At 50.1% G+C, this 11,433-nt stretch overlaps 2 protein-coding genes and 1 long non-coding RNA gene across 4 annotated transcripts; 2 read left to right on the forward strand and 1 right to left on the reverse strand.

Moving 5' to 3' along the window:
* The first annotated feature begins 136 nt into the window (after window positions 1-136).
* On the forward strand, window positions 137-2,146 carry LOC112872671. The gene is made up of 4 exons (XM_025935745.1): window positions 137-738; window positions 898-993; window positions 1,074-1,262; window positions 1,382-2,146. The coding sequence occupies exons 1-4, from the start codon at window positions 618-620 to the stop codon at window positions 1,426-1,428; spliced, it is 453 nt and encodes a 150-aa protein (XP_025791530.1). The 5' UTR covers window positions 137-617; the 3' UTR covers window positions 1,429-2,146.
* A 137-nt stretch (window positions 2,147-2,283) lies between these two features.
* On the reverse strand, window positions 2,284-7,590 carry LOC112872669 (protein LONGIFOLIA 1-like). 2 transcript variants are annotated; one of them, XM_025935743.1, is made up of 5 exons: window positions 6,270-7,581; window positions 5,679-5,746; window positions 3,935-5,578; window positions 3,691-3,832; window positions 2,284-3,172 (listed from the first exon to the last, which is right to left on the reverse strand). In XM_025935743.1, the coding sequence occupies exons 1-5, from the start codon at window positions 6,427-6,429 to the stop codon at window positions 2,463-2,465; spliced, it is 2,724 nt and encodes a 907-aa protein (XP_025791528.1). In that variant the 5' UTR covers window positions 6,430-7,581; the 3' UTR covers window positions 2,284-2,462. The 2 variants fall into 2 exon arrangements, with proteins under 2 accessions (XP_025791528.1, XP_025791529.1); XM_025935744.1 differs by lacking the exon at window positions 2,284-3,172 and adding an exon at window positions 3,186-3,598 and having other exon boundaries at window positions 6,270-7,590.
* Window positions 5,470-6,251, forward strand: LOC112872672. Its single transcript, XR_003224716.1, has 2 exons — window positions 5,470-5,600; window positions 6,205-6,251. It is a non-coding gene; the product is annotated as an uncharacterized LOC112872672 (long non-coding RNA).
* Window positions 7,591-11,433: the final 3,843 nt, after the last annotated feature.

Consider the following 11,433-nt stretch of genomic DNA (forward strand, 5'->3'; position numbering starts at 1 on the left):
GGGCACTTGGAAAATATTCGGATCACGATTATTAATCGCGATCCGAATTAGGGGGTTATTTAAAAAATATTAGGGAGCATTTTGCAAATATTCGGGTTTTGCAAAACTTCCTGTCGTCCATTCGTCGGCCGCCGCTCGCCGGAGGCTGGTAGCCTCGCCCGCGCGCCACTGGAGGCGACGCGATTGGCTCGAAGCCGAACCCGCCGCACCGTTTTGTATTCCCCCGCGGCGGCGCGACCGACATCCCCGTCCCGAGCGGAACCCAGCCGCTCACGGTGTCACGGGCGGCACGTCCCCCGCCCGCCGCCGCGCGATAAAGCAACCCACGGGAGGTGATCCTGGGCAGGGAAAGGAGGGGAGCCGTGGCGGAGCAGGAGGCCGGGAGCAGGAGGCGGCGGGAGGTGGAAGCGCCGGTCGTGGCAGGGAGCTCCAAGGCGGAGAGTGGGGCGGCGGCGGGGGCGTCGTGCAGGAGGGGGACGTGGTGGAGGCCGTCCGCGTTGGGCGCGGCTCCGTGGGGCTGCACAAGGCGCCGCATGCAGCGTTCAATCGCGGCGACACCTCCGTGGAGGTGCGCGTGCGGGGCGGCCGGGAGCTGAAGGCCTGCATCGTGCCGCACCATGGCAACCCCGGCGGCGGCGGAGGGGGGCAGGAAGCAGTACGTGCTGCGGTCGCTGCACGACCCCTACTACGTGTTCGGATCCGTCGACCGCCTTGATAGCGAGTACCTCGTCCTGCAAGGTAACCCAGCATGGCCTGGGCCTGCTCTGTCCACTACCTCTGAACAATTACATCTGCATCGTTGCCCTGCATCCGTATGGAAGGGAGGGGCGCCTCGGCCATGTCCATTTTCTCTCACCTTCTGATTTGAAACGAGTGCTCTGACCGGTTGCTGACCAGAAAACTCGAGGTCTACGGTGAGGTCGAGTGTGGAGAGGGAGAGGCCGCAGAGAGGCGATCAGCGGATCAGGCGACAAGGACTCAGGCCGTGGCCGGGTGACCATGCTACGCTGACTCTATGAAATATTTAGACCGAGAATATTCTGATAACCTGGTGTCTCAATGCATGATTGCAGGCCATCATTCTCGTCTTTCATCCCAGGCTTCGTCACAGTACAGGAAGGCGTCTGGCGTTACTCGGCCAGGATTCCTCGCGTCGATGGCGTCGGTGCCGACCGCTACCCCGGTCCCGGAGCCCGGACCACGGCGACCGAAGTTATGGCTCTGGTCCAAGGGCTGCTGGCAATGGCAATGCCTGCACACAGGTTCTTGCCACTTCGAAATCCCACCTTTGTCTACTGCTATCTTGAATCCATTTTGATTTCTTTCTCGTCTGGTCACATTTGGTGCGCTTATGGATTGAGGAATGCCACATCCCGTGCAGCAAGTGATCCATTCCTTTTGGGGAAGCAAGAGGCGGCAAGAATATAATATAATTTTGTTTAGGAATAAAGAATCGGACTCAGGTTTTGATGCCTAGTCCAACTTTGGGAATTATATGCTCCTAACTACCTTCGGTCCAGAAAACATAAGGATTCAGATCTAGCAGCATTTAATTCTTCCAAATGCCTGATGAACATTGTCTCATCTTGGGAAATTCGCATTAGAGGTACCCAATCAAGCAGAGTTATCAAAGGAACATAGCCAGGAATTATTATGGAGTTTCAGTGTCAATTGAGATGCAGGTATGAGTTATATTTGGTTCCTAACTAAAGACTGACAAAATTCAGCCACATTTTATTAAGAACAAAGTTTAAGTGCGGCAACCAGATTTGATGCCATTAGAGCCAATATGAGATTTTCTTTTGAGTGCAATTCCACTGATTTACTATCTTGATAGTTGATACCAAAATGGAGAATGGTTCTATGCCAGATGGTTCTAATTATAACGTTAGATTGCAAGATGCTTCTAATAATGCCGATGCCAGATGGTTCTAGTTATCACCTAGATTGCAAGGATGTAAGATGCTTCTAACAATGCCGATGCCAGATGGTTCTAAGTATCACCTTAGATTAAACATAGGCATAAATAGTTGGGACAAATGGTTTTAGGTGATGATAGGTGTTATAATCTGGACTCGCATGGCCAAGGGAACAACTTTATTCTTCAGTAGTATGTACTTGTACAACTTATTTATTACAGCTGCTAAAACTACATTACATTTACCATCAGGTCAACTTCTTGGAAAACAGGAAAACAACAAATTGTTTGGTCTATATTATTCTCAAAGACCGTATACTCTTCAGTAGTATTTGAATCTTCAATCAAGATTGTAGTGTCGTTAATTCTTTGTACAGGAGACTTTATTCTTCAGTAGTATGTACTTGTACAACTTATTTGTTACAGCTGCTAAAATTACATTACATTTACCATCAGGTCAGCTTCATGGAAAACAGGAAAACAAACTAACTTGTTTAGTCTGCATAATTCTCAAAGACAACTGCCTCTTTATCCAATTCCTAAATTACACCTTTCTCATGGCTTCACCATTTATTACCTCGTCAATGAGATTCTTAAAGATGTATCTTTCAATGTCCAGAACCATCCCTTGTAGCTCGCTGTCAAAACTCTTCCATTTTCCCATTTCATCTACTGCATTCTTTGCCGGCTTGCTCTCTTCCTCTTCCTCTTCAGAGAGTCTTATTATTGAGGCCTCAGATTGGAGTATTTCAATCTCTGAGCATAATTCCTTGAAAAGATGCAATCCACTTGATTTCTTACATCGAAACAACTGCAGTGGTTGTCTCACTGAACCACCATTGCGTATTTTCTGAGCAATGAGCTCATTTGTAAGATCGAAAATGAGCTTGCGGTGAAGCTTTCCTGCGGCTGGTTTTGCTTGCTCAAGGATAAGGAAAACCCCGGTGTTGATTGGGTAGCTTGGCAGCTGGAACTGACAGGGCATCATCCTGGAGCCTAGTTCACTGTGCAGGAGGCCTGATGCTGAGAGTATCTCATAAATGTAATGGCGGTCTTTATTGGCAGTGTCCATTAACAAATTGTCATTTGTGCTTGGAGCCTCATCACTCAACAATTGCAAGAGCTCAAGCTTTTGGATAAGGGCTGTCATGTTTTCTGGTAGTTTATGGTCACCCTCACAATTTTTCTTCAATATTGGTGTGTCAGGGAGGCTTACTGGGTTCCAGCACTCATCCAGTGTATGTGTCGAAACATCTGAACAAGTTAAGATAGATGGTTAGTTGGGCATTAAGTGCCAGAGTGAACAATCCAGCAAGCATGTGGGGTTTCTGAGAAGAAGGTAAAAGTGACCAATCCAGCTAAGAAAATCAGGTATACTTGTGACTCATCTACATAAGTATGTATTCACAAGGAAAACATATATCATGTCCCTGTACGGGCATTTGCAACATGTGGGGCTCCATGAAGATGTTAGGTGCAGACATGGACTACTACTGGCAGTGAAGAATTGGTGCTCTTTAACTGGTATGCACAAGCAAGCACTGCATGTGTACTGCCATGGTTAATTTACTGTGGTTCTTCCTGGTATGCTGCACAACGAGCTACATTTGGTTGCATTGATTACCAGTTGCTTGTCATTATCATTGTTGGATCGGATGCTTACATCTAAGTATCTTTGTCCTGCGCCAGACAATACGGTTTGTGGATTGATGGAAACCCAAGGATAGTACTTGGAGTTGTGTGAAAAATGGTTTGACAGACTAAATTCTCACCTTGGAAAGAATTTGATATGTTCCTCAAAGAAGGTGACAACCCATCTTGACAGAACATGGCATCAAGGACTGATATAGGACTTGGTATGTTCTCCAGTGGATGGATGTTTTTCTTGTTAGATGATAGGATTGGTGGTGGTTCCTGAAAAACAAAAGTCTTTCAATAACCATTAACTGATGATGAAGAATGGAAACATGCAACAATCAACTGCATGTTCTTTACTGTTGAAATATATTATTGTACCTCATTATTCAACTTTGAAACTGTATTGCTTTGATGGCTGCATGATGTGTTGACATTAAGATTTGGATAATCGATAATGCCCATATCAACATGCTTGGATAAACTAATTCTACTTTCAGGAATCATTGACATCTTATCATCACGGCAGATATTATTTGCTTGTGCAGCCCTTGCCCTTAGTCTGACTCTTGGGGACACTACTTCATCGGGTGTCTTGCCTGGAGACATTGGTGGGACTGACAAGCGAGGGATCCTTCCACAGTCTGACTTCTTCTGAACAAGTCTTGGGCTCAACAATCTAGAAGGCGATGGTGAGTTTGTGCTGCCAACAGCTTCCTCTGCCCTAGAATGAACTCTTCCATGGTGAGGATGAGTCTTCTTCCTGTCACTGTTGTCACTCTTCCTGGTGAAAGGACGCTCTTCATGCTGCAACTTTCTGTGGACTTTTGGTCCTGCAAGGGAAGCAACTGAAGCATTTGGTCTCATGATTCCTCTTGCCGGTTTAATGATCACAACTGGAGACTGGAGATCTTGAGCAGTAGTGTTGTTTCCTTCAGCGGTTGCCTTCTGAATGGGCAATAATCTGGCATTGTAATCTCTCTCGAATGGTGTGTGCTTTGCGTGCAAATTGCCAAGTATCCTGAGAGCCCTCAAGTCCTTATTGCATTCAGATAATGCGAGATGCCTGAGCCTTCTCTCCATGTCATTATAGGTGGATGCAGATCTTGGCCTTGCTTCATCATTGTATCTTGTTATACCTCTCTCCCGCTGCTTCAAAGGGGCAGCTTCAGGGACAAATCTGACTTCACAGGTTTTCAGTATAGGAGGCTGAACCATCGGCTGTGATACACTGGAATCAGGGCAGATACTCCTGGGGATTTGTGACGGGTGACCATTTTGAATGTCATGTGCTTGTCTGTGTGATCTTGCAGGCCCAGAGCTATCTAGAGTCTCTTCCAACCCCATGAGTTTGGCAATGACACTGCTTGCCCGTCGATGGCCCGGGGATGCTTGGCTCTTCAAATTATCAATGAGGCTGTCATCGGCTTTTGCATAACCAAAGTCATTCAGATGCGAACTTGGCCTGACAGACTCTTTCGTACTGTCCAAGGACAACCTAGGAAGCTCCCTGAGCTTTGATGAAGGCATCTGGCTATCTTGAGCTTCTGCCTGCTGCAGCATCTGTCGATCATCACATGAGAAACGTGGCTGCCTGCTAGGTTCACCAACATATGCTGGAAGCCCACTGCTCCTATCGATCGCAATCACGTAAGTTCCATCTGTTGATTTGGATATCAGCAGCGGCCTTGGTGAGTCTTTGTGCAATCCATTTCTCTGCGCCATCGTTGTGGTCTTGATGGTTAGGACGCCAGAGTCCCGGCTTATTGAGTCCTTTACGACATCTCTAAAATCAGTATTTCTCTGTTTAGATTTAACCACTTTATTGGAGGACTTTAAGCTTCGTGAGTTCCTCACTGTCCTTCCCTCAACAAGCTCCTCGTTGATGTAAGGGAGCTCCTGCTGTACTGGTTTGCTGCCGTCCAGGGATGATAATGAAGAGCAGGATGACGAAGATGAAGATACCCTCGATGATTCCATTGAGAGGATACTGTTCTCCGTCGTACTTTTGCTGAACGATTTCTCCTGCACAAGTAATCAAATCGAGGTAATATGAGTAGTCTGGAACCTAAGCCTGTCCAGACAAGGAATGAGATATAACTTTACAGTAACATGTGAAAATTACCGGAGTGGTGTTTGGATGAGCTGAATTATACACCGGGGCATAAATGCTGCTGCCTGGAAGATCATGGCCTAGACAAAGAAAACACACCAGATCAGAACTATATGCACTGAATAGTTATGCCAAAAATGCGATCATGTGATGTAGGTGATCACGAAAATCCATGGACCTGGTAGATAAAAAGACAAACATCTGAAATACCTAATGAACCCTCAATCATTTTCTTTTGCATGAATATAATTACTGGGTAACTTTTGATCACTTCCTTGGCCTCTCCTACTCATATCTTCTTTCTGTGCTTTTCATATACATTTCTGCAACTGCTTCACTATCAGTATATCCTTGGTCATCATTGTGTCAGTTTCTTGTCCATGTGCATACCAAGAAAGGGAACTTTTTTTGCCTGGTACTCTCTACATGAAGTAAATTCTAGAACCTGCTTTATTTGGCGTCATGTAGGTCATACTTTCCAGAATTATATGTGGCACAATTCAGCTTGTTTCCTGAAAGCTTCTTTGACTTGGAGCAGGCACTCTCGTTGGAAGAACAAAGGCTGAAGCAAAACAGAAGCAGAGGTACAAGAATAAGAAGTACCTGAAGGCAGTTCGTTCCCGGTCCCAGGGCTGCCGCCACGTTGTCGGCCAGTGAGAAGGCGGCGACGGTCGAAGATCTGGAACATGCCGGCCATGCACCCCATCTGCCGGTCAAAGTCTTTCTTCACCTCCTGGGAGAACTCCGCCATTCTAGCCGGCATTTCCGAGTAGCTCTTCCTCAAACAGCCCACCGCTGGTGCAAGGAAGCTCCTTCGGAAGCTGAGGTATCGATCACCTTGGACTCTGTGCCATTGGCGGCTGAGGTTTATCTGTGCCAGAGCAGCAAGAACTTCGCAGCCCGAAGAGAAAGCGCGTGCAGACTACAGAGCTCTCTCTTTCTGTTTTGTTTCTCTCTCTCTCTCTCTCTGGAGCATGGTCTATGGGTGGACTGACTCAGAGTTGAGAGGAATGTTTCTCGTGGGCAGCTCATCAGCTATGTCACGAGGAGGGAGAGAGAAGAGGCGCCGTGAATTTATGAGAGAGAGAGAGAGAGAGAGAGAGAGAGAGAGAGAATGGATGTGTCGTCCGTGCAGTGCGAGGGGGGTCGTGGCTGGCCCTGTACCAGCACCGCAATGCACAACACCGGTGAACAAGCCATGTGGGCTTGTTTGATCATTGTGGGCGCGGGCATGTGATGGCTGTCAGGCATGCTGCATCCCCGTCGTCATCCACCGGGTTTCAGCCGCGAGCGTGGACCGGGAGGAGGGGCAGGGAATGTCAAGGATGGCGCGGACTCGTGGTCACCGGCAGCAGCGCTGGCCGTGCTCTCTCTGTTCGGCGGCGTCGCTGGTCCCCCGGCAACAGCGGCATCGGAAGGGGTAGGTCTCGGTCTCACCCTTACCAGATTCATCCCCATCCTCGGCCGTTCATGGAAGGAGCAGAGAAAGCCAAGCCGCCGCATCCGCATACGGCGAGCTCGGTGGCCGGGTCGGGCCGCGTGCCGGATCAGCTCCTCCTTTCTTCTTGCTCTACCTCCGGGTGGGCGATTCTGTTCCGTTTCCTCCATCCCGATCGGTGCGCCGGAGGCCAGGCCACGGGCATGTGCAGCTTCCCAGAGCACCATGCTGGATTTATCCGAGCAGTTTATTGTGTGTGTGGATCACGTTGCGGACGATCGGTCGAGCGGCAGAGCGTGCTCGCCGTTTCTGGATCAGAGGTTAGCCTATCCAGTAAACCAGTATCCGGTGCCTGGGCAATAGGAAACTGATGATGATTTGATGCTTTCAACCGTAAGAAACTGTGTGCCGAAGCCGAACTGCCGATCGTCAGGGAGAGTAACAGAATGATTCTGGTCACGCTATTTTCCTCGTGGCAGCGTGGCTTGCAGCAGCAACAGCAGTTTTTTTTGAACGAACAACAACGAGTGCATTTCCATTGATATAGCAGAAAAAGATACAAAGTTATATTCCTAGAAGACCATAACCAGACAACAGAAAAAAAAATATAGAAACAACATCGGCGGATTGGATCGGGGCATCAACATGCGCCGAGCTCAACACTACTCAACAACTTAGACCGGTCGGATTGGGATATCGACACAAACCGCACAACTCGTCTCCAAAAATAACTCTGCCTGGTCGGAAAATACTCCACGCGACAAACGCAGCAGAACCGGAGCCCGCGGCACCGACCAAAACATTCATATAGTCGCCGAGAACCTCTAGACGTAACCTTGCATCGCCAGGGAATCTACATCGCACGGGGAAGACCCCCGCCATGCGGCATCCTCCACGGTAACAGCAGTTTGATCAGTGGATTGCAGAACGTAAGTAAAGAGTATTCCAGATTGGATGCATCCTACCTACAGTTCGTGGCGGCATCTGCACAATGCAAGTACAGCTCACTTTTGCTGAGCCCGGCCGGGTGAATTCTGCACGTTTTGCCATGCCGATCGACTGGTACGGTGTAGTATGCGATGGTCCAAGAAAATGAGCTCGCTGCACGCCAGGAAACCCTATCAGCTCCACGACTCCATGATGCATGAACTGACAGATTCCTCTTGTAGCCTGGGTGGACCAGATCAAAGAACTGCTCCTGCTTCGCATCATTGCAATATCTTCTTCTTGCTGCTGTTTTTCCATTGAGGGTGGCCACGGCTGGGCTACAAAATCAGGCATGATGACACGCACGAACTTAGCGCCTTGAATTCTGCAAAAGGTGTCGAAACTGCAAGTCTGAACATGCGGTTCTGTTGTTGGTGTTGGAGCTAGAATGCTGTGCTTGGGGGACCGATGATGCTAGCAGATCTGAGCGCCCGCATCACTGCTAGGCAGTTACGCTGCATACTGATCGCTAGCTGGGTTGCTTGTGGCCTGGTCACGATATCTCAATCGGTTTGCACTCGCCTCTATGTGTTTGTCCGCCTCGATTCATGATGATTCCATACGCCCCCCCACCATTATAAATTGTTTTAATAAATATGGCTGCCTCCGTTCTTTTCCTTTTCTTGGCGTTTTTTACATGCCATGGTCTTCATGGGATGTAACTTCGAACATAGGGTTTATATTATTTACAGCAAAATATGATAATAAATTATGATACTATGTAAGCATTTCTAAAGAGGATTCTCTACTAACTGTACATTTTTCGTATCAATGAACTCATATAGCTTCAAGGAATAATGTTTCTCTTGTCATTACAATTTTGCATGATCCCTCCCTTACTTTCAGTGATGACACATGACACAAAATTTGTAGATGACGCACGCGCACTGCTACCGGTAGCAGTGAAAGGCACATCCTTGCCGCCATTAGATCACCGGAATCGGCCCGCCGTTGCCCGTCGGTTAGGGGTTAAGGTGGGTGGGTGGGTGGGTGGGGGTGTGTGTGTTGGGGGGGGGGGTTGTTGGGTGGATCCATAGCTGCGAAGGGAGGGCGTGGGGCAGCAGTGGTGGGTTGCCCGGCGACGAAGGCACCACTGGTTAGGGCGAGGTAGGATAACCAGTGGTCCGTGGTGGCGCTGGGCCGAAGAATGTTGGAGAAGTTCGAAAGGACGTGCCATGGAGGTGGCGTGGGGTGTTGACGGGTGGCACGGCCACTGGCGACCACGGGCGGTGGGAGAGGCTCACAGGAGCGCGGTGGGAGGCGGGCCGTGGGGGTGGGGCGATGGTAGGGGTAGAGGTGTGGAGCCCGGAGTCATAGAAAGAAGAATAAGCTGGAAAAAAAACATGGAGCGGGAAGAGATGAGGAATAAAGAGAGAAGAAACATGGATGGGAAAGTGAGGCCCACAGTTCGCTAGCGGCCTAGCATGTGAGGATCCACATATCGTTAACTCAATGACACATGTAGTTGACAAGAGAGATCACAAACTCTATTAATAATGGCAAATAAGGTGAATGGTAATGTTTTAGAACATGTTAAATTCAGGACATCTATCAAGTATAGAAGGAGGAGGTTGGTTTTGCTTTCCGTAAAAGCTAACATTCGAGTTTGATTCTGATTTTGACTGAAAGATCGCATCGCCAAATTTGAAGAAGGTGGCACGGGGGTGTCTATTCATCGATGCTTGTCCAATCGCAGCAGCCGAACGCCCCCGGCCCACCCTCCAGCCATCGTCCCGGTGGCGCCGCCGCCGCCGGTCCGCCTCCCCTACCCACCTCCACTCCGATGTCGAGCTCCGCCGCTCTAGTCCTAGCCACCGGTTATCCTGCGACTGCCCCCTCCCCCCGCCTCGCCACACCGCCCTCACAACTCGCCTCCACCGCCGCCGGTCTTTCCTGCTCCCCCCTCTTACGCCGCGGGTCCGCCTCCCCTGCCTACCTCCACTCCGATGCCGAGCTCCCCTGCTCTAGTCCTAGCCCACCGATTGTCCTCCGACCGCCCCCCCACCCCGGCCTCGCCGCACTGCCCTCACAACTCGTCTTCGCTGCCACCGGTCTTCCCTGCTCCCCCCTCTTCTAAGGCCGCGAACAATCCCGATCCCAAAGTCCGGCCGCCGCGGCTCAGGAAGGAAAATGAATAGGGCTGCTGCCGCGGTGCTTCTAAACAAGTTGCCACGCATCAGCGCGCGATGAATATAATAGGATTTTTCGGTGGCACGGGCGTGTGCATCTTACCTGGCAGGCGATTGAGACATAATCAAGTAGCGAAGAATCGCTGCCATGCATGTTATAGGCGCTTTATTTTCCGCCGCCGGCCTGCTATTTCCCGGGGGCGGGGGAGGCGGACACGGGCACGTTCGACGTCGTCGTCTCCCGGCCGCTAGCTCGCACGAGAGCGACCGCCATGCATCTTCCCCCGATCCGACGGCGACATCCCAAGCAAGGCTCGATCATCCGTGTGTGCATACACGCGTCGTATAAGCGAGCGCGCGACGACGACAACGAACACGTCGCATCGCGCGCAGACGACGTATAGTACCTGCGGCACTGCATGTGCGCTTGCTTGCATTGCCGTCGACCAACGAGCAAGTTGCTGGTGGTAGCTGGTGGAGCGTAGCCGTCGCGTTGTATCTCATCATTCCCAATCCAACACGATCTATGCCAGCTCCCTTTTGCTATCGTTGGTATTCAATTCTCTCGCTAATATATACCTTGGTTTATTAGCATTATTGTTTGTACAAAACATATCTATATCTGAAAACTAGTGTCACTATTATCGCATGAAATTTAAGCGCCCGAGTGATTCTTTAATTTATAGTTTGAAACGGAGGGAGTAAATGAAATGATCGACGAGCTAAGGCGTGAAAAGCCACTCAGCTGTGTATGTCATGTAGGAGCTGAGAGTGAGAGGTTCATCGCCGATAGTCGATCACGCATTCATAATCGTGAGAGCAATATATATGTATCAACACTCTGACGACGGAGAAGCACGTATGGCCCGGCCTCCTCGCGCGCATCACCGTATAATATCCGTAGTCGCTGGACAGACTTCCAGGACACATGCATGCATGCCGCATGCCTGCCATCCCCCCCGCCCGCCACGCCCACGCCACGCGCGGTACACGGCGCCGGCCGGTCGACCAGCCGCCACGTCCGTCCACAATGCACGTAGCCTAGCAGTCCTCTCGGCACACTCGATGGCGACCGCCATCCTCTTCCGACGTGCAGCTCCGCCTCACTCGCTCTCGCTCCTCAGTTACACGAGAAGGCGACCGCCATCCTCCTCCGATGGCGACGGCGGCCGACGTACGTACAGCCCGCCTCACCAAAAAAAGAGAGTGTTCG

Source organism: Panicum hallii, chromosome 9 (genome assembly GCF_002211085.1).
Source record: "Panicum hallii strain FIL2 chromosome 9, PHallii_v3.1, whole genome shotgun sequence".
In the NCBI taxonomy this organism is placed as follows: Eukaryota; Viridiplantae; Streptophyta; class Magnoliopsida; order Poales; family Poaceae; genus Panicum; species Panicum hallii.